Consider the following 22777-nt stretch of genomic DNA (forward strand, 5'->3'; position numbering starts at 1 on the left):
AAGGACTCCCAAATAATGTGGAAATTAATTGAATCTTGATCACTCATCTGTCTAGACCACTCTCTGTAGTCATTCTAACATAGGTAATACATCATTCACTTATGCAAATGAGAAGCCATGTAAAAAACTATGATTTTTAAAAATAGATTCTTATTACAAGAGTTAAGTTAAATCATACAGAGGTAACCTATGTGCCAAGTGAAGAGCATTACACTAGCTGGCTGTCCTTGGCCACAACTTAGAGCAAAACTGATGTTATCTGGAAATTGCTCCAATGCATTCCTTTTTCTTTACTCGTTGCCACTCCATTTACTCAGTTATTTGGCTCCTCATAATTCAGAACTTGAATCTCCAACTGTTCTCTCCACCGTATATGCTCACAACCCAGTGAAATTAGGGACTAGTTCTTCTGAAAACACTGTTTGAATTTTCAATATCATAAAACAAATGAAAAAGGCCTGAGCACTGAGAAAAACACTCAACTTCATCTGGACATATTTAAATAAAACCTTCAGCAATTCCATTCAGTGGGAGAAGGTGCTGATTTGTATACAGACTAGCCTACATTTCATCAGAAGATCCTGATGTGTTTATTCCACTATCAATATTAAAAATCAAGAGACCTACCTCTTCCACTCCGGCCCACAAATCTCAGATCGTTGAACCTTGCTACTTGGTTTTTCATAACAGCAGAGGCATTTCGGAGCTCAGCAGAATAATTTTCATCGTTACCCGCCATGACAGTAACCACAGTCCCATCTGGTACCTCTCCCAGGGCTACCACCTACATAAAACAGGAAACACAGCAGCAATAATGGCACATCAGAAAAGCTTAAAAACTAAGAATATATTCCCACTGTAAAGGATGTGTCTTATCAGGATTTAGTGCTCTAGAGCAGTAATGGCACATAGGAAGGAACGCTTTGCATATGGGTCAGGATGCCACTTCAAACAGACCAATGTTGCAGGGTCCACCCATTTCAAAGGCAGGCAAAAGTTTCCTTCATTTGTTGTTGGATTCTTTGCAGAATACATGTACATTTTTATTAAATCCCCATGTTAGGTTGTCCATAGGAATTATGCCACAAAGGGAAGGCTGACGCCCCATCTGCAGATTGCATCGTACATATTAAGGCACCGCCTGTCTGCAGCCTGGAGAGCCCTGAGGTGTGGTCTCATCCAGATCACAGGCTGAAAAAAAGAAAGTCTGGTCGGCTCTACAGGAGAAGACACTTAGGTGAAATCTTAGAGTTGCTGACAATACGGTGTGGTATCCAGCACTATATTTCATCCCCTTCCTTTGGGCTATATATTCGGTTTTCAATCACACTGCAATAATTACTTAATGCCCACTCTGCGGTGGGATATGAACAAAGCCATCAAGAAACTGGAGGTTTAGGTGCAGAATAAAGGTACATAACAAGCTGAAAACGGTCACCTACAAATGAGTGGCATAGATTAAAAAAAAAATACTTGGCCAAACTTGGCCAAACTTTATTCTGTCTTGGCCCATCTGCCATCTTGAAATGACACAGTTGCCTCCTTACTCTTCAACAGCTGACCTGCAGCAGATTAACTCAGTCAAGTAAGGATCCAGATAATCAGTCTCTGAGGTCCACAAACATTTTCACTGCTCCAAGGCTAGGATCACACTTTTAACAGAGGTCAGCTGACTTGCAAATGGGCACCTCTGTTTAATGACAAGGCTGGTAAGGGAACGTTGGTGCACAGGCTGCTCTGTCACATAGACGTACTATTCTTAATCCATTACCAAGCCCCTGTTCCTTGATAATATCCTTTTTCTCAATTAACTTCCACGATCCTATATTCAGATTATTTCCATCTCTTTCTCATTCAACTTCCAGATGCCCTGGTGGTGACTAAGCAATGGTTCCAGCTACAGTAGCCCATCACCTCTCTGATAATAACACCCACATGCACTTGCCTATCTGGCAAATATCCCACAGATCCTTCTCCTATGCCTAGTACTGCTCTCTCCTTTGTCGAGATTTCCACAAGGCAAACCTAAGCATTTGATTCCATGCTCCCAATACAATTTGTACCTACTCTCATTAAAGCAAGTTTTTACAGTGTGATAAAACAGACGCTGTAACTATATGTATGCTTTGGGGCTGAGTTTTCCCCACTCATGACCCACACCCCAGCACACCTCTACTAAGACCCTCTGTTCCATGCAGACAACCAACCACACACAAAAAAACTTGCTGATATTTTTTTTCCGCCCTTGCTTTTTCTCTTAGTCTGTTTCTCAATGCCATGCCATGACTTCTTCAGCCCATTGTTATTCAGCTTAAAATCCTACACCCTCCCTTCCCTACAGAACCCATTTCCACAGCACCCTGCTGTACTCAAATGATCCTCATTTCCACGTGTATATATATTAGTGATCTATCTACTCCTTTTGATCCACTAGCCCAAAGTTATAAGACTCATTCCTAGGAGACTAAATTATATTGGAAACTACATGAGAGAAAGGCCGTCACTGGTCTTGCTCACCACCATATGCCCAGCACTCAAACAGCACCTAGCCCATAGTGTGTGATAAATAATTCTGAAAGAAATTGATGAAAGAGCTCCATAAAGAGCATCATCTCCCACAGCCAATAGTCTGTGAGGCTACCAGCTGAAACTCCAAGACAGAGAAACCAGTTAAAGGCTGAGTCAGCATCTCTCGGTAACAGAAACATGCTCTTGCACCAAACTAGTTTTCTGATAACTTTTTCTGTCCCAGAGAATAGAGGATCGCTGACTATCCTACTGGTTATTCGATTCAATCTGAGAAGTCTTCCAGGCCAAGCGCAAAACCCTTGAGACCATGATTTCCTCCTTGCATACTTGATCTAGTGCCTTGAGGGGCTGCCTGAATAGTCTCTTAATGGAGCAATTTTCGATTTTTCAAATTCACAAGGCTAACAAAGTGAACATTTGAAAATATTGAAATAATTGACCATGTTTGGCCAGTATGCATCTGAAAGCTTGACATTTTTTACACTCAGCATATTGTGTTTTGGCACCTGCCGTGTGGCTTCTGATGTCAAAGTAAAGATGGAACCAGTAAGCATATTAATGAAGGCAGAAAAGTTTGTACTGCTCAGAAGAAAATGAATGTACCAAAAATCAAGAGGCCTCTCTTTTTTCCCACCTCTCTTTTACATCTGCTATGATGTCACACAAATAACTTATCTCCAGGAACCACAGTTTTCCAATATAAATTGGAAATAATTTTTTTTAAGTCTGTATTACATAGAAGATATTGTGTAAGTAGAGGGTAATTACAATGATGTACTTTTTGTAAGATGAGGCGGCTGACCTCGGTTCCAAGTCTGCTGTGTGCTAAACATGGGCTTTGACTTAGCATCCTGAAAGGGTTCAATTGGACATGTAATTCTTTACTTCATGTCTTGAGATGTTTTTTGGTGTTGCTGAGAGATAAAAGAATGACTGCTGATGGGTTTCACTTCTGTCTGGCTAAATTTAAAAAAAAAAAATAAAGAAATCTGCCCCAATATAAAGATTTTCAAGAGCTCTGGGACATTATTATTTTACTGCATATTTTTAACATAATGGATTTTTTTTTTTAGTTAGAAGAAAAGGAAAATTGATTCAATATGGGAAAATATGAAAGAAAAGATCCCTAAGAGTGAAATACACAAATCTACTTTTCTTTGCTTAAGCAGCAGAATAATGACCATGTTAAATATTGGTATGCTTTATGTATTACACTTAATAACAAAACAAATAGGTAATCACAAATTGTGTGAGTGTTCTAGGAGGCTTAGAACTTGGCCTAAAAATGAAATGCTCACACAATGTGGTGACAACTTTTCCTGTTATGGCTGAACTCTATTTTTAATGGCTAAACATATTGGTTTTTTTCTACTGTTCATTCTACCAAATCAGATGCCTAATGTTTTTCTGAGGAAAAGAAAAGAGGGAGTACTGTATTTGACTTTATATCAATCAGAAGTATAATTATATGTCAGAGAGTTTTTTTAAAAAGTAGATCTCTGAAGCTAAAAAGTTTTCCTTGGAGATTCGCAACTGTGTTTATCTAAAGGAAAACCAAAAGAATCAAGAAATTTTTACACATTTCGTCTGTACCAAACCCAAGCAATGGAAAACATTTTAAAGGGTAGAGAGCAGTCAAAAATCGCTGTTTAACTAGTTAGGAGTAAGCACACATTAAAATTGGTTTCCATACTACCCAACACAAAAGTTCCGTTCTGCAAAGAATGGTTTGTGATGAAACCTTAACAATTACATTTCCAAATTGTTTTTAGAATATAAAGTCTACCAATTCAAGAAAATTCATGGAGAAGAGGGAAGTAATTTTGTGTTCTAACATTTCAGAACAGAGAAAGAGGTTCCTTTATTTATTAGCGCACCTCACTAGAACTAGCATTTAAATCACATGATACACAGCTTGTGCAAAATTAAGTAAAAGGATACTTAACCCTTAGAAACTACTGAAATTTTGTATGAGACTCCTTATGACTAAATCTGTGAATTACTCTAAAAGAGCAGCAATACAGATTTAGCTCAGACCCTTAAAATTGTTTTTGTGGTCTTATTGTATGGAATTTAAAATTGCCTTTGACATTTCCATGGACAGAAGTCTAATTTTAACCAATCAATTACTCTTCCAGACCAATATCATTTGGCACATTGTACTTGCAGCAAAAGTGAAATATAATTCCTTTTCAAGATAAAATCTGATCAAATCTTTTTTTGGAATAAAAAGATGCAAGGGCACAATTGCAAAAAGGGGAAATTGTATTCCTACAGCAATTATTTAAAGATGACTTCAAGTAAACTATTAAAAGTTTTCACAAAAGTCACAGCTAACTTTTAGAATTTAACCTAGAATTTAGGAAAACCCAACCGAATCGTAGAGAAAAAAACACAATATAAAATACCATTTTACAATTTTAAAAATATATGTCAAAAAATAATTTGATGGAAATTATTTCAATACAAGCCAGGAATTTACGTGCCATGTATCAAGCTGGTTTAGATCATCTAACAATGGATGTTCTGGAATTTTGAGAGGAGACAAACAGCAATGCCAAATGGGAGAACATAATGAGAGATATCTTAACCATGCCTGTTTCTAAATAGACGTTTTTCATAAAATTTTTAAAATATTTATTTTCCACCTAAAATTCTGTGTTTCAACTACCTTTTATATATTCAATGCTAAAATTTTTAACTTTAATTTTTTTTACACATAGAGGCATAACACATAAATGTATCTGTCCTCACACAACTTGAAATCTATTGTGATTTACATAATTTTGCATAAAAATTCATAGCAGGCTTAATACAGTTTTAATAGGTTTAATAATCCATTTTCCTTTGTTTAGGTATAATTGCCTTCAAAAAGACACAAACACAGAACCTGATTACTACATATGTTAGGAAAATAAAACTCACTAATGTCAAATATAGTCGCATCCTTGTTTTTTGAAGAGAAAAATGGCCAATGATGTTGAAAAATTATTTTCAAATAAGAACTGCTCTATCATTTTGAAACCCTACTTATGACAAATACTGAAAGGTATCATTAAACATACAGAATTAACTATGAGTAATAGATCACATATCTAAAAATGTGTTTTCTTTCTTTAACATTGCCAGAAAAACATATGATACGAGTAAATATATAGTCCAGTGTTCTCTAACCTAAAACAGCACAATAGCCTTGCACCACTTTTAGTTTTAAAATATACATCTGGACTTAAAATTTCTGCATAGCGTTTCTTTCAGCTTGAAGCTATTTAAAGCAACTGAGTTATAAACCCCGAACACCAGGCTTCATGGTGGAAATGCTGACAGACCCCTAACTATAAGGGTGCTACTGGATGCAAAGTTGACATATTCTCTCCCTATTTCTACTAGACTATTAACTAATGAACCGAATTTGCAAATCGCTTTTTTTTTTTTTTTTTTTTTGGTCACTAGAACTATCTAGGACAGAAAGGGCATGGGGATCCTCTAATAGTATCCTTTAACTATTTTAAGCTTTCAGCGACATACACCTGAAAGAAATGTTAAAAATATTTATTTCCATTTCCTTGACACCTGGAAGGACTGAACATTACAAAACTGCAGAACCTTGTTAAAAATATAATACTAATAAAATAACTTTGCATATTTTAAAACATACTAGTTGTTTTTGCATTTTTAAATGCGGAGTATAAGCAATTTATAAGTATTCTTGGATAATCCCAAAACAAGATCAGATGAGCAACACTAATTTGTCACTTACGTCTTAGTATAATACGTTGTCAATATCATTTTGAGGTATTATTTTAAATTAACACATCAAAACACCATATATTGAATTCACTTCTGATTCTTTACAATGCTGAGTTCAGTGTCACAGACATAAAATATGGGCCCAATAAATATTGTATTGATTTGAATCCCAGATTTCTCCACAATTAATTTCTCTGGGTTTGTGTTTTTAAATATATTTACCTATCTATTATCCACCCAACAACACTATAACTTACTTTGTACATAGCTCTAAATACGATAGCCAAATTGTGGTCACCACTTCTAAAACTGAGACTTTTTCATATTATTTCTTCAATGCATATGTATTTGATTATGTTACAAGGGTGTAGAAAGTCTACCGAGCTCAGGCTTTTATCTCAAAAGAAAGGTAAAGAGAGATTGTTTTTACTAACATTCAGATGAAAACAATAAAAAATGTTGTCAAAATCTGGATGTTCCAAATCTCTACACATCTTTTTCAGCAGAGACAAAACTTACACACTGAGTGGACCTCAGCTATCACCATCTGTCTGAATTTTCTTAAATACAGGTATGGGGGTGGGGGAACACAGCAAATCAAGTCTTAAATTAACTCAATTTATTTTTTCAATTAATATGAATGAAAATACTTAATTTAACATGGCCATGTATGGTTTTGTTTACTGGTTAAAAGTAAAGCTGCTCTGTAATTAACAATAAGGATGATTAAAAGAAAACAATTCACTTTCAAAATAATTTTAAAAGGGCAGTAGTGAGAAAACCTAAAGATAACCAAAATATCTGAGAATAGCTCAAAAGGCACTGCATTCTATCTTTACACCAAAAAGATCATTTCTATCCAAAATAACAAGGCTCAAAATCGACTCAGCACCAGAAATACAGGAGAATAGTTCAAAACAGTTATATCTTCAGCACGTCTATTCAGCCGAAGAAAACAGAATGTAGAATACCAAACATCTAAATGGTATCTTTTAAAATGTAGGCACCCACCCTTCTATTTCCATACATCCTAACTTGGAATGCTTGACGTGGCATTTTTATAGACAAAAATACCTAGGTATTTGTATTTGCTGTTTTCATCCAGGTTTTTTGTTGGTGATTTAAGGGGTTTTTTTTTGGGGGGGGGGGGGGACAAATTTCCACTCCTTGCTGAAGGCGAATTAGAACATTCTGGGCCTGCGGATGATTAACATCATAAAAGATATCTCTGGTGTGGAAATTCGAATTTCTCTAATTCACATACATTCTGAACTTTTCGCATTTCAAGGAGGAAAGCGTTAACCTACAAAATGGGTGGTTTATAAAAGGAGAAATGGGACGGTTAAAAAATACACACACACACACACACACACACACACACTTCTTGAACCAACTGCAAAATGAAACCTGCCCAGAATGCAACATCCCCTTTCCTCCACAATTCATTCTGACTTCTCTTCTGATAGAAGACCCAGCTAGATAACCGGCTCTAAATGACCTGGACGCCTCTCTCTTTCCACCCCACCCACACACTGAATCTGAACCGGTGCGTGGGGTGGGGGGCGATCCACAACAGGGGACCGCCAGGGGCCTGCGGGTGTGTGGCCACAAGGTCCACGGTGGAGGCCCTGGCACGATCCCCCCCTCCTCCCGCCCCCCAACCTGGCCAGGCCTCGCTAACCCTGCTGTCCACAGATCCCAGATCCCAGGGGACCCAGGCCCACCTTTCCCAAGTCCAGAGGCCACGGCCAGGGCGGGCGAGGCTCCTTTCCCAGTCTGGCCCGCCGCCCGCTCCACCCCGGGCGCCCAGTCCCGCGAGTGTGAACTGCCCCGGGAACCGGTTCCCCATCAGCCCAGCGCGCGCCGGCCGGGGGCTCCGCGCCTCCCCCTGGCGAGGGCCGCCCGGGAAAGCCGGCCCGCGTCCTGGAGAGCCGCCGGGGACCGCGAGGGGCTCGGGACCCTGCCCCCCGAACCTGCCCAGGCCGCGGCTACCGCCCGCCGCCCACGCCCGCCCTGCAGCTAACGGGCCGCGGCGGGCGGAGGAGGCCGCGGGGCGCGGGGAGCGCTCTCAGGCCTCGGGGTCGCTCCTCCACGCCCAGGCCCCGGACCGCGGCCCCCCACGACCTTTCAGAAGCAGGAGGGCCCTCTGGGACTCAAGTCCCTTAAAAGTCCCCAGAAGAGAAATCCGCAAACTTTCACCTCCTTTTTCAAGGCGGCGGTGCCAAGGCATCCCCCGGGTTTCCCTTATCCCTCCCAGGTGGGGTGAGGCGGGGGGCCGGGGCCAGCTCCCGGAGGCGCCCCCGCCCCCGCCCCCGCCCCCCCGCCGGCCACCTCCCCGCACCGAGGGTCCAGCGCCCGGGGCTCCGGGGCTCCGGGGCTCCCCCGCCTCGGGGCGCGCGGCGACCTGGCGGCCCCGCCTTCCTCCCGCTAACGGGCACGGCGCGGGGCTGCGCGCCCCCCGAGCGCCCCGGTCCTGTGTCACCCTCAGGCCTCCCGGAGCCCCCCGATTTGCCCGGGACCCTCTCGGACGCCGGTCCCGCGGCCCGCGCGCCACAGCCGGCACCCGGCGCCCCGCCCCGGACGCTAGCGCGCGGCGCCGGCACCCCACGAACGCTGGCCCCCCAGAGCCGGGAGAGGCCGGGCCGCCGAGGCGCCCGCGGCAGGGGCAGGGGCAGGGGCAGGGGCAGGGGCGCCAAGCCGGGCGGAGGGGCGTCTGCGCCGCGGGGCGAGCGTGGGAGCGCGCGGGACCCCAGGGAGGGGCGGCGCCGGCAGCCCGCGCTGCGCCGCCGGCGGGTGAGCCCTGCGCCCCGGGCGCGCGGTCGGGGGCAGGAGGCCGGGGCTCCCAGCCCCGGGGAGTGGGGGCGGGGGGCGGCGCCCGGAGCGGCACCGAGGGGCTCCTGGGGGAGGGGGCACGGCTCGGGGGAGCGGGTTGGGACGCCGCCGGGGCCCCGGGGTAGTGAACGGCTCCAGGGGCCAGGGGCTGAGCGCTGGCCGCGGGCACAGGTGGGAGAGGGAAGGATCTGCGCGGGGCCATCGCCCCCGACCCGCCGAGGGATCCGGGGGCAGAGGGCCAGTGGGGGCGGCCCTCGGGGGAGAGCCCCCGAGGTGGGCGGCCGAGGGCCCCGGCCCCCCGCGGGCACGGAGACGCTGGCGGGCAGGTCCCGCGGCGCCCGGCCGGGGGCGGGGGGCGGCCGCAGCTGCTCACCTTGAAGGCCACGGGCAGGGTCTTGTTGCAGCGCCAGTGCGAGGGCAGCACAGAGCACAGGAAGTTGGGGCTGTCGGTGCGGACGAGCTCGGCCGGGTGGTCAGCGATGATCTCGACCATGGTGCGGTTGTCGTGCGGCGGCCGCAACCGGGGCACCGCGGCCGCCGCTGCCGCCGCCGCCGCCGCCGCCGCCGCCGCCGCCTCCTGCTGCTGCTGCTGTTGCTGCTGCTGCTGCTGCTGTTGCTGCTGCTGCTGCTGTTGCGCAGCCACCACCGGGCTCACGTCGCTCATCTTGCCGGGCTGCAGGCTGCTGGAGGGAGGGCTGAAGCGCCGGCTGGTGCTCGGATCTACGGGAATACGCATCACAACAGCCACAAGTTAGCGAAGTGGCCGGGGGAGGGGGAGGAGGGTGGAAATGAGGGGCGAGGAGGAGGAAATTGGGGGGGTGGAGGCGAGACGGGGGGAAAGGGGATGGAGGTGATGGGGCCGAGGAGGTGAGAAATCAAGTTCGATGAAGCCGACTGCCGGGGAGTAGTCTGACGGGGGCCAGCGGCGGCGATGCGGAGCAGTCGGGTGGGCGGGTGGGCGGGCGGGGAGACCCGGGGGCACAGATCTTGCCGGAGCCTTCGGAACGCCCGCGGTGGCAGCTGAGAACCGGCGCGGGGATGCGTGCGGCCTGGGGCGGCGGGGGCTTCAGGTTGCAGCGCGGAGCGGGGTCCCTTGGGGCGCCGCGTCCTGGGTGCGCTGGCGCCCCCTCCCAGGTGGAGTCCGGTGGTGGATCGCGGTGGGCTCAGCAGTCCAGCCCCGGGCCGGCGTGGCCGCGCGCTGCCCGCCACCGCCGCGCCGCGCGCGCAGCTCCCCAGCTGCAGGCGTCCGCGTCCGCGTCCGCGCCCGCCCTCCCGCGCCGCCGCCTCCTCCGCCGCCTCCGCCGCCTCCGCCGCGGCCTCCGCTCCCCCCGCGCCCGCCGCGCGCTCAGATTCCTGCCGCGGCGGCTGCCAGCCCGGCTCCCCGGCTCCGCTCCTTCCTCTCCTGTCTCCTCTTCTGGCCTTCTCCCGGCCACCTCCTTGCATCCACTGCCTCCTGCTCTGTGCACAGCGCCCCTGACCCTCGCGCGTCCAGGTGCCTGGAGGGGAGTCGCGGGCAGCGGACCTCGAGCCGGGGTGAGGCGCAGCCGCTGCCGCCGCCCGCCGGCCAGAGCGGGAGCCGGGGCGCAGCGCGCAGCTTCCGCAGCCGGAGAGGCGGCCCCGGCGGAGGGGAATCTCGCCTGATCGGTCCTCTCGCTGCTCCCCGACCCAGGACGAGGAACCCCCTCTTGGTCGCACGGGCTGAAGCCGAGACGCCAGAGAGCCGCGGGCTGGACTGACTGTCGTTATTTTTCGTTGTAACTTCAGGAGAGGAGGAAGGAAAATTCTTGAGCGGCTGTGCTGACTTCTCGGCACTCTTCACCCTTCCCCCACCCCACCCCCCACCTCTGCCGGAGCGGCTCCCAGGGGGGGAAAAAATGATTTTGCAGAGTTTGGGTGCTTTTTTGTCTTAAGTGACACAAAAAATTGGGGTGGAGAGGACACTCGTCAAATAGTTTTTAGAAACTCAAGTGGTTGGCTGGACACTTTTTCTTTCTATATTCAAACTTGTCGTTCCTAGAGAACAAGGATGAGTTTTTTGGGTTTTTTTTTTTTTTCTTTCTCTCTCTCTCTCTTTTTTTTTTTTTTCTTTTCTTTTTAAGGACCGGAAAACTGTCAGTTGGATGATTAAAATTAGTTGCAAAAACCTTGCTGAGGAAAAACCCCAGCAGTTTTCCATGAATTTCAATCTTTTATTAAGTCTATTCTGCATCTAAAACTAAGTCTAATACCTTAACTTTCTTCCCCACCACTCCCGGGGGGGGGGGGAGGAATAAAAATACAAAATAAAATATCCAAAATGCTTCATTGGCTATTTATTTATGTATTCATTTCCCAATGTGGGTTTAAAAAGCGACTTTGGATCCCCCAAAAAGTTGTGGTCGAGAGGATGAAGGAGCGCGGAAAAAAAGCGGCAGTTTTACCTAAAATGTGGTTTTTGGAGGCTGGGATTTCTAATGATTAGGTTTTTGTGGTTTATATAGACACGACTCTGGCTAAGGCGATCATTACGCTGATGAGAGTCAGAAGCACGTGGGTGTCTCCGACCAGCCTCAAACTCGGAACCTTCAAAACAAATAAAACAATGTGCGGCGCCCGCAGAAGCCGGAAAATCCGCTTGAGGCTATTGCACCCCCAAAAGGGGGACACAGGGCCCTTTCCCCTCCTTGCTGTATACTGCGACCTTCCTTGCTTCCTGTCAAACTCCTTTACACCTCGAAAACGTGTCTGCAAGAACAATCCTAGTTGCCAAAATCTCAAAGATTCCCAACAGGGTAGCTGATACCCATCATCAGTGACTTTACGAAATAAATGAAAAAACTTATAACACTTCGCCCTGGGAGTATTCTGGAATAAAGATAGTTGAGTCATCACTCATTCCCCCCACCCCCATCTTATTTAAAACAATTCTCGTGCCCATTAATTGGCGTTTTTACTGCTCACTCAGCGCGGATGCCTCTGTCACCCCGATAGCGACCTGCCACGACCCTCTCCGGCCGGTTTTCCAGCCCAGCGTGCCCTCGCCCAGTGGGCGCCCGCGTCTGCGCCTCTGAAGGTGCCTGGAAGGGCTGAGGGGGCGCGGGGCGCGGGAGGGGGGGCCCGGGGCCAGTCACGGACTCTGGAGCCCATTTCAAGCGCACAGGGAACGTGGAGGCTGTCCTAATGTGACGGGACGAGAGGCTTGCCCTCCAAGGAGAGGCGCCCGCGACAGAGGGGCCTCCACCCGCCGGGCGGACGGGTGGGGGCTGGGGTGCACGGGCGTGAGGCCTCGCGGGGGTCACTACGGAGTTCAGGGGACACTGCTCGGTCCTTCCTCCCCGGGGCTTCCTCTGCACCTTCTCTTTCTCCCTTCCCTACTCCACGCCTCCCTCCTGCGTCGCACCCTCTCCCAGGTTACTCTCCACCTTCCCGCCTCTCCCCAAAATACCCCCCCACCCAGAGACGCGCGCCTCCTCCGCGCGCCCCTCCCGCCTCCTCGGCCTTCCCACGGCCGCTTGCCACCCCGCGTGCCACATTCAGCGCCCCGCGCGATGACTCCCCCTCCCTAACCCACTCCTAGCCCCCGGCCTCCTGGCCTCCGGCCCCGGCGCCAGGGGATGCGAGACAACCCCCCTGATCGGAGGAACTGGACGCGCAGCGAGGAACCCAGCAGCTGTTTCCTGCGCGTGCGATTTTTAATTATCTTTTCCGTCACAGGGGAGAGCTCTAACCCTGGGCACCGCCGCGCAGCCTGCGCGCACAGGGTCGAGTGTTCCCCAGCCGCAAGCGGCCGTAACTGTAACCCCTCCAAAAAAAAAAAGAGAGAGAGAGAGACCACACCACATCCATGACTCTCCTACCTTACACACCTACTCGCATACACTGGGACATGCACTCTCCCATAGCCACATGCTGGCACTCAGGTACACACGCACACATGCACACACACACACACACACACACACACACACTCCAAGGTTGCTTGCTTTATTTTGGTTTGGTTCGGTTTGGTTTTATTTGGGGCATGTTGTACCACTGTCTAACGAAGACCTCTGACTTGTTTTGTTTGGGTTTTAAATGCGTAGGGGCTGCAAAGCAGGGAAAAAGTTACAGGAACTGGATTATATCCGTGGTCAAAGGGAGGTAGGAATTCAGTGACTACCCTCCTAGGCTGGTGATAGGAGGCTGTCCTTCTCCCAGGAAGTCCACAAGAACAGGGAACTCCCAGAAAATCTGAGGATGCTAAGTCAATATTTCAAATACAGGCGACCAGAGGGGCTTTTGCAAATAAATTCTAGAGCATTTTGAATTTAAGTAATCATATTGGAGAATTTTCCTTTCTTTCTGCCTCTGTTCTGTCCTGTCTTTGTTTTACTTGGAGGATATAGTAAAACATGCAGGCCTCAGTGGTTGGGTACCTTGACTGGGGATTTTCAAGGCGATTTAATCAATGGTGAGTTATTTATTTTAATTAATCATGTCCGGTAATTTAGCTTTTATAGCCTTCCTTGGGCATCTTCCCTCCATTTTATATTTCAGTGAAACTAATATAAGCAGCTCTTGGAAGTTACTGGTCTTGGATCCCTTAAAATATCCTACAGTTATTTATAATGTGGAAATGAAATTTTCCACTGAATACCCTAACATCGTTTCAGGTATCTGGCACAGCAGATTTTCAGTCTCCTTTCAAAAATATCCTCTTGGTGAACATTCACACTTTCAGCTGGAACCAACTGAGCCTGGAACTGATGATGTCTTGGCTCAGAGCGTTTTACTTAACAGAAGAAAACATTTTTACAGACCCCTAAACCAAACCTCTCCTGGTAATAGTAGGCACATAGGAAAACCATGAGATTTTTCATATGTGTATTTTCTGCTATAGTTTGCATGATCTCACTCTTGAGTTTAGATTTTCTTCTACCTCAAAATGTTCAGAACAAATCACTCACTAGATTCCTATTCCTACTCAGAAGTATTCATCTTTTCTGTTGTATATTATGGCATACAAAAGAACATACTTTTTTTCTGAAAATGTGGCTACTCTGGAAGACACAGGCATATGCTTTCCCCTCCATCTCTTTTAATATTTAATATAACCATTTAGTAACCACACCTGCCAATTCTGACTTGCCAGACAAAGAAAATGAGATGTAAAAGAGTCAAATTATTTATCTAGGAAAGGAACTGAATCCCCCAAACCAGGAACATAGCCCATACTTCTTCCATTCAGGTTTCATCTTATAACCTCTATAAATTATTTTATATATACTTTTCCTTGATGAAAAGTAAGAAAGTCACTCTAAAATCTTAAAATGGTTTTCAGTGGACCACCTGATAAAATGAGACAAACTCTCAAATGTGCATTAGAAAATCATGGACAGGGATGCCTGGCAGCTAAATGGTTGAACTGCTGCCTTCAGCTCAGGTTGTATCCTGCGGTCCTGGGTGGAATCCCGCATCAGGTTCCCTGCAGGGCTTCTCCCTCTGCCTATATTTCTGCCTCTCTGTGTGTCTCTCATGAATAAGTTAATAAAATATTTTTAAAAAATCATGGACATAGTGTTGATCAATAAAGTTCTGAATGTGTCATTGGGAAAACTTTATAAACAGAACCATCTTTAGAGAGTTTTTCCTTTGGGCTGTGATTGAGTGAACGCTACCCAGCCCTTGAGGAAGCAGCACTGCACTAGACCAGGAACTGTCCCACTACAGCCCAATGGCCAAATCTGGCCAGATGCCTAATTGTATAACCTACAAGTTATGAACAATTTTTTGCATTTTTAAATAGATGGAAAAACTAAAAGAAGAATAATATTATATGAACATGATATGAAATTCAAGTGTCAGGGTCCATGAATAAAGTTGTATTGGGACACAGCTATATTAATCTGATTTTGCATTTGTCTATAGCTGCCTTCACCTAAAACAGCAGAACTATGTAGTTGGGACAACAACTGTATGGCCTGCAAAGCCTAAAATATTTAATATCTGGGTTTTTTGCAGAAAAAGTTCACCAATCCTAAAATGAAAGGGGTGGTGGGACCCTGGTGATATGGGACAGCAGAAAGGGGTAGATATTAAAGAAGGCATTGGGATGGAGTCATGTATAAGGCCCAGATCAGGTTTTTGTTTTTCTTTTTAAGGGAAAATTGCTTTCTTTAACTTATTCTTTTCTGTATAAAATGTTAATCAATTAGACTAATTTTTTCCAGTTAATAATTTTGCATGTAGAAAGAAAAAGAGGAGTTAGTGCTTTTCCATGAGCTCCTTAAAAACCATTGTCATACACTCTTTATGCCAGTATCTTCCATTGCCCTTTCAGAGGCACATGAACCAAATCAATGAGAAAAGACCAAAGGAATTTCATGTAAAGTGAACATGAAAAAATAGGTGAAGACTTTAATAGGTTTATTCCATCTGTTTTACAGATGATTATACGAGAAACATAAATAAGCTTATCAAGAATCTTTTAGTATATAATAGTTTCACAAGTGCAATATATACTTTTAAGATAGTTCAATAATTTAAGATATCCCAAAGCTTTCAGACATATTTATCCATTTTGATTTTTTATTGTTAAATTCTACATGATCAGGATACCTGGATGGCTCAGTAGTTGAGCATCTGCCTTTGGCTCACGTCATGATCAGAGATCCAGTCCCACATTGGGTTCCCTGTTTGGAGCCTGCTTCTCCCTCTGCCTATGTCTCTGTCTCTCTGTGTCTCTCATGAATAAATAAATAAAATCTTTATAAATAAGTATATAAATAAATTCTACACCATCTTTTTTCCCTTTGTCAGCAGACCTATAATGCTTTGCATGGCCGTAACAACAGATGAAATGTTAGCATTCCCACAGGTCATTCTCAGGTATTGTCATAAAAGGGCTGACACTCGCCCCATGATCTTTCAGAAACACATTTATGGAGCATCTGTCTAATTGCTTTCCAGGAATGTCACTGTCTGAAGTGGCATGCATTGTGTTTGATTAAAATACCAATCTACTAAATGACATCCTATTTACTTAAAGACACCAGTGTAATTTCTAAAAGGTGTCTAATTTATTTTCCCAGAGTCAAGAAAAATGAAACTAATTTTTGGTATTTTGGTGTTAGTAATTGTCCTGTGGCAGTAGCAGAAGTAGTAGAAGTTTATAGAAGTCTGTGATGAAACATCTAAGAACACCCTAAAATTAAAGATTCCCTAGTAATGTAGCCATTCTTTTTGACCTGCTTTCATATTACCTTCAAGGCACGAAGAAAGATTGTTGTCCAATTCTATGCCCACTGCCTGGGTTCCTAAAATTTCACTTTAGACTCTGGGTTGGTGGCCTAAGCCATCTGTCCTCTCTATACCCTGCCATCAGGGTGAGAAATGCAAATCATAATATTCCCAGTCCATCTCACAAAGTACAAAACTCTTTTGCACAGTGTGAGAAATTCAAATTAAAAACTAGAGAGGGGATCCCTGGGTGGCGCAGCGGTTTAACGCCTGCTTTTGGTCCAGGGCACGATCTTGGAGACCCGGGATCGAATCCCACATCGGGCTCCCGGTGCATGGAGCCTGCTTCTCCCTCTGCCTATGTCTCTGCCTCTCTCTCTCTCTCTCTCTGTGTGTGACTATCATAAATAAATAAAAATTAAAAAAAAAAACTAGAGAGGTAAGGGGCAACTGTGTGGCTCAGTTGGTTTAGTGTCTGACTCTTGATTTTGGCTCAGGTCATGATGAGAATGAGCCCTGCATGGGGCTTTGAGCTGGGTGTGGAGCCTGCTTAAGACTCTCTCCCTCCCTCTCTCTCTGTCACTGTAAAAAAACAGAAAACAAAACTAGAAAGGTAAGAAAAATAGAAGAGAAAAAATAGCAAGAGTCCAGCTTGGTTCCATTACGTGCAGTTCTTAGATGAGATTGGGTTTCGGTTACCATCACAAGTGTGTTGCTCCTCAGGACTTCATATTCAGAAAGTCCTTTCTTCTTACCCTCTAGCCATGATCAAGTTCTATACACAATGATTCTTTTATCTTTTTTGACTTCAAATGATTCCCCTGAATTATTTTTTGGCAGGTGGGATCTGTTCTTCAATCACATTCCTGTATGTCACTATTTTTCTTAAGGATCATCTTTCTTCTCATGGTGGGCCATTATCAACTTATTGCCTCTCAGGTTCAAATCCATCCTTTTTTACTTGCTCTGTGAAAATGGATCTGGGCCTTTTAACTGTTTCTCCATACCCCCTTCCAACTCCATTTTAGAAGAACTACCTCCAGTTTTATTTAAATAAAATACGCTGCAAACATAATGCACTTAGAGCCCTATTATCTTTCATTTCTGTAAGTATATCTCTGGTGTTAAGTTACTTAGATTATTGTAATAAATTAAATGGATTCCATTATCAAATCTTTACAGTAGTTTTATAAGAGACAATCTCTACTTGTGCTACTATGAAAGTAAACTTTCACCAAAGTAGGAAAAAAAAGTAAGGCCTTCCCCCCCGCCCCCCCGACAAAAAAGCTTGTTTGGCCAGTGTTCTTTCCTCCCTCAATACAGTTATTTCTCTGTTAATTCACATCTTTCCCCAGAGAATATATTTATTTCTACCTCCTAAGTAAGCCCCTATAGTTTTTGATGACCAACTATGAGGCTTAACCATGACATGTTGATTCTTAGGTGTTCTGAAATACAGGTTTTTCACATGCTTTAAAATCAAATACCACAAGGCAGCCCAGGTGGCTCAGTGGTTTAGCGCCGCCTTCAGCCCAGGGCCTGATTCTGGAGACCCGGGATCAAGTCCCACGTTGGGCTCCCTGCATGGAGCCTGCTTCTCCCTCTGCCTGGGTCTGTACCTCTCTCTGTGTGTCGCTCATGAATAAATAAGTAAAATCTTAAAAAAAAAAAAATCAAATGCCTTACTTGACTTTTCCTGGTAAGTCTTAATTAGGATTTTGACCTCAACATTTAGCCCAAGTTTATATGTCCATGGCTCATCAACAAATCTAAAATCCTGTTGGGTGACACTATTCTCATTATCATCAAATAAGAAAGAAACTGAGTGGGATCCCTGGGTGGCGCAGTGGTTTAGCACCTGCCTTTGGCCCAGGGCGCGATCCTGGAGACTCGGGATCGAATCCCCATCGGGCTCCCGGTGCATGGAGCCTGTTTCTCCCTCTGCCTCTCTCTCTCTCTCTCTGACTATTATAAGTTAAAAAAAAGAAAGAAACTGAGTAAATGTTCTGGATCTTCATCTGATTTGCTTGGTTTAAAGCTTATTCTTCTCCAAGATTGCTGAAAATGTGGGTGGCATCTAGTCATATCATTGAATGTAGCCCTTTTTTTTCCCATTTTTTAACTTACTTGCAGCTGCTTATCTTTATCGAAGGGTATTATTATGGTGTGCCCAAAACTGAAGAAATGGAAACTACTTGAGGTATTATATCTTATTATATATCATCATTCAAGATTTAATCCTGGCTCCTTTAATGCTGGTAGTATTGGTTCATACAAAAATGAATGTCTTTTCACATTCAACATCACTCATCATCAGGGAAATACAAATCAAAACCACGATGAGATATCACCTCACACCTGTCAGAATGGCAAAAATTAACAACACAGGAAACAACAGATGTTGGTGAGGATGTGGAAAAAGGGGAAACTTCTAGCACTGTTGGTGGGAATGCAAGCTGGTGCAGCCACTCTGGAAAACAGTATGGAGGTTCCTCAGAAAGTTAAAAATAAAACTACCCTATGACCCAGCAATTGTAAACCTAGGTATCTACCCAAAGGACACAAGAATACTGATTTGAAGGGACACATGAACCCTAATGTTTATAGCACCATTATCAACCGTAGCCAAATTATGAAAAGAGCCCAAATGTCCATCAAATGATAAAAATGATAAATGGATAGAGAAGATGTGGTAAATATATTATATTATATTATATTATATTATATTATATTATATTATATTATATATGAGTGTGTGTGTATGTACACACAGGAATATTACTCAGTCATAAAAAAGAATGAAATCTTGCCATATGAAACCATATAGTTAGAGCTAGTATATTGTGCTATGTAAAGTAAGTCAGAGAAAGACAAATACTATATGATTTCACTCATATGTGGAATTTAAGAAAACAGTGAATATGGGGGAAAAAAGAGAGAGAGGGGTAATCCATAAAACATACTCTTAACTATAGAGAATAAACTGATGGTTGCTGGAGGGGAAGTGGGCAGGGGATAGGCTATACGGGTGATGGGTATTGTATGTGAAAAACATTGGGTTTTATACGTGACAAATCACTAAATTCTGCTCCTGAAATTAATATTACATTTTATGTTCACTGACTGGAATTTAAATTAAAACTTTAAATAAATAAATAAATGTTTTTTTCAAAAGTATATGTGGTAAAACTTGAACTGTAAAAAAATATATTAAAAAGGAAAGAATTAGGGACATCTGGGTGGCTCAGCATTGAGCACCTGCCTTGGGCTCAGGGCATGATCCCAGGGTCTGGGGATTGAGTCCTGCATCAGCCTCCCTTTTGGGAGCCTGATTCTCCCTCTGCCTGCTTCTCTGTCCCTCTCTCTGTGTCTCTCATGAATAAATAAATAATAAAAAGGAGAGAATTATTAGAAGTATGATACATCAGAACCACAACTCATCTTACAGTTAGCCTTGAAAACGGAAAGATTTAAGTCTTGTGATTTTTAACTTTGTTTTGCAAGCATTTACAAACTCAATCATAACAATTCCTTCTAGGCAGAGATCTGGCAAAAATGTTTCAGTTCAAAGCCAAACATTCTATAGAATATTTCTTACCATCAGTGTTAAAAATGATAAAACTAGAAAACAATGGTTGAAAAATGGCTTTGCACTTATCATTGAAAAAAGGGGGGAGGCATATATCATATAAATTAAAGTCTAAACAACTCATCAGTAATTGTTACTAGACATGTTTAAAAGAAAATTTAGTTTTAATTCATTTACTTTATCCTTGAAATTGTATTATGTGAAAAACCTACATGGCCCTGATCATTTTAATGAAGTGCTCAATTTTCTGAACCTCTCAGTTGGAGAGTATGCAATTTGGAACCACTGAAAGAAAAAATTTTCAGAAGGTTTATATTGGACTGGAGATTTGGTCTCTTCTCTTTGAACTCCCTTCCAGGAGCAGAGCAACAGGACCATATTTCAACCATATTTCTTCTCAGCACATCTTAGAAGAAAGGGTAGAGCTGCAAAGTGGGAAATGCGCTGGGACATCTTTTTAACTAACTCCCTATAAAACTTTGAACAAGGGCTCCAGACCAACGTGTCCCATGGCCTCACAGAATTTTCCACCTTTTTTGTAAGTTCCTCAAAGTCAAAATGTCCAATATACTCAGCTCATTGTTTTAAGCAGAAAAAGAGACAAAGGACAACATTTATGTTCCAAAGGCCCAGAGTACACAGCGCTTATTTTTTCTCTATCTTGGGTAAGAGTATCACTGTACGCAGGATTGTGAGTTCCATAATGGTAGGCACTAAGTTTGTGGGATTCACAATTAATCTGGAACCACACTACTAAAGAAGTTTAGGAAACACCGTCCTGATTATATCCCATGTGTACACAATGTGAAGAGAGCTCCCTGGAGTCGTATAATAGCCCTACATACACCCAGCTAGCATAAAGCCTAGCATATGGTATGTGATCAATATATTTTAGTTGACTAAATTATTGGGTACTCCCCCTTAGGCAGAAACTTGGGTATTATGATAAATTAATCCTCATCATTTTCCACTTTTAGTCTATCACCTAATTCTATTAATGCTGCTTCCTAAACATCATTCCTGCCCATTTTCTTTCCATCTCCAATACCACTGACTTCATTCAGGCCTCTATCATCTTGAATCTCAAATGCAATAGACTCCTAACTCATCTTCTTGCTTCCATTAATGCTCATCTTAATCCAGGCCCATCCTCTGCATTGCCACCAGGGTTCTTTCTTTAGAATATGACTTCAAGCATGTCCTTGCAATGCTTACAACTTTTCAGTGGTTTATATCACCCCTCATATAAGACAAACCCCTTCACGATCTGGCCTTCTCAAGTTATCATCCACAAGCACAAGACTTAAAGGTGAAACTCAGATTTGAAAACAAATGTATCTTATGAAAAAACCCAACCCACACATCTCCTAATATCCCTTATCCTGAACTCAGCCCCATTTCCCTCTCTCTCCCTCATGAGTGTTATAGCAATTGGCATTTCCCTCCATTATTGCACTCATCATCTGAATTCTCTGCTCGCATCAATGTCTCTCAACTAGTGTAAGTTCCATCAGGGCAGGAATTGGTTTTATTCATCTTTTATCCTTAGCACTTACCACAACGTCCAGAATACAAGAAGTTGACGATAAATATTTCTTAAAGTGACTTAGTGAATACTTACTTAAAATTCTATATAGGCCTGAATTTTGTGCCCTTTAAAATAGGAACTTTTCAAGTCATTAAATTCTATGGTTCTGCCCATTATTATCAAATATCAATGAGAAGGTGGAGCACTAAGAACTTGGTTATGTTTTATTGAGAATGTGAATTGAGGAAAAAGACTTAGGATAACAGTTCTGCAATATCAAGTAAACTTGAAACTGCATAAGCTCTGTGACTTACCAATTTTGCATCTAAGTATCTACCCTGGCTATAACACATAAAAAAGATAATATTGTGTATTTTATACTGGAATAAAGAAATAAGAGGTCTGGGCTTGGAGGCAAGGGAGAGTAGCTCCAGCCACTTCAACCCACACTGTGTCCTGAATACTCAAGGATCAAAATCTTAGTGCTTATACTCTAGTGGTGCTTTTCAAATCTGGTGTGATGTGGTCTGCTCTATTATTTATGAATATTTATTCTGTCCTAGAAAATAAGAGCAACAAATAAGGATGATAGACAAAACTAAATACAGAAGCTAGTAGCTCATGAGACATGTTAGACATAAAGGAAGGGGAGCATATGTGTGCTTAACATCCATTGGAAGGAATAAAAGGATGAAGAGTAGCAAATATTGATGATACACTAAATATGCATGATGTATTCAATATTCATTAGGTCTTAAATTGGTATCCCATTATTGATAGCAATTCTGACTCATGTGTCCTCTGCCCCATAAACTCTATGGCTGCTCCTCAATCTAACTGTCAAGCTACAACTGTGGCCAGATGTATCATAAAATAGATGTGTATTGGTTCTAGGCACCTTCCTTCTGCAGAGAGCTCACACAAGCCTCAGCAATGTCTTATATCCACATCATTAGGACAAGTTTGATATATCAGAGAATGAGACAAGACATACAAACTTTGCATAATTCAGGATTTAAGTAGTATACTTCTCTGACCCTGTTTGCACTCTATCCTAAGTGTATTAATCTATACCATCTCTATTCCCTTGCTTTCTCTTCTGTTTTCAATTAATTCAATAAACTGCATGATTCAAGAATCTTAATGTGGTCTGTAAGTCTTTCGTTCAGTGACAAATAGCTTGTCTTAGTGTTCTTAGAGGCTACTATGGCATCAAGACAATTTCCCACATAATGCTGAGTTACATGTACCCTTATAGGACACAAAAACTTTCCCAGGGCACATACGGTTTTAAGAATTTCCAAACCCTCAAAGTCATGTACACTCCTTCCTAAAAGTGATCTTGAGATTCC

At 43.9% G+C, this 22777-nt stretch overlaps 1 protein-coding gene across 4 annotated transcripts in view; it reads right to left on the reverse strand.

Annotated features, from left to right (window-relative positions):
* Nucleotides 1–22777, reverse strand: part of RUNX2 (RUNX family transcription factor 2) — a 220174-nt gene that overhangs the window by 114022 nt on the left and 83375 nt on the right. For all 4 annotated transcript variants that reach the window (XM_072832807.1, XM_072832804.1, XM_072832803.1 and 1 more), the window contains exons 3-4: nucleotides 9485–9831; nucleotides 628–784 (exon numbers count right to left, since the gene is read on the reverse strand). In XM_072832807.1, coding sequence (XP_072688908.1) covers nucleotides 628–784; nucleotides 9485–9831 — 504 coding nt within the window. The remainder of the gene's footprint in view (nucleotides 1–627; nucleotides 785–9484; nucleotides 9832–22777) is intronic.

This window comes from Canis lupus, chromosome 7 (assembly GCF_048164855.1).
Source record: "Canis lupus baileyi chromosome 7, mCanLup2.hap1, whole genome shotgun sequence".
Lineage (NCBI taxonomy): Eukaryota > Metazoa > Chordata > Mammalia > Carnivora > Canidae > Canis > Canis lupus.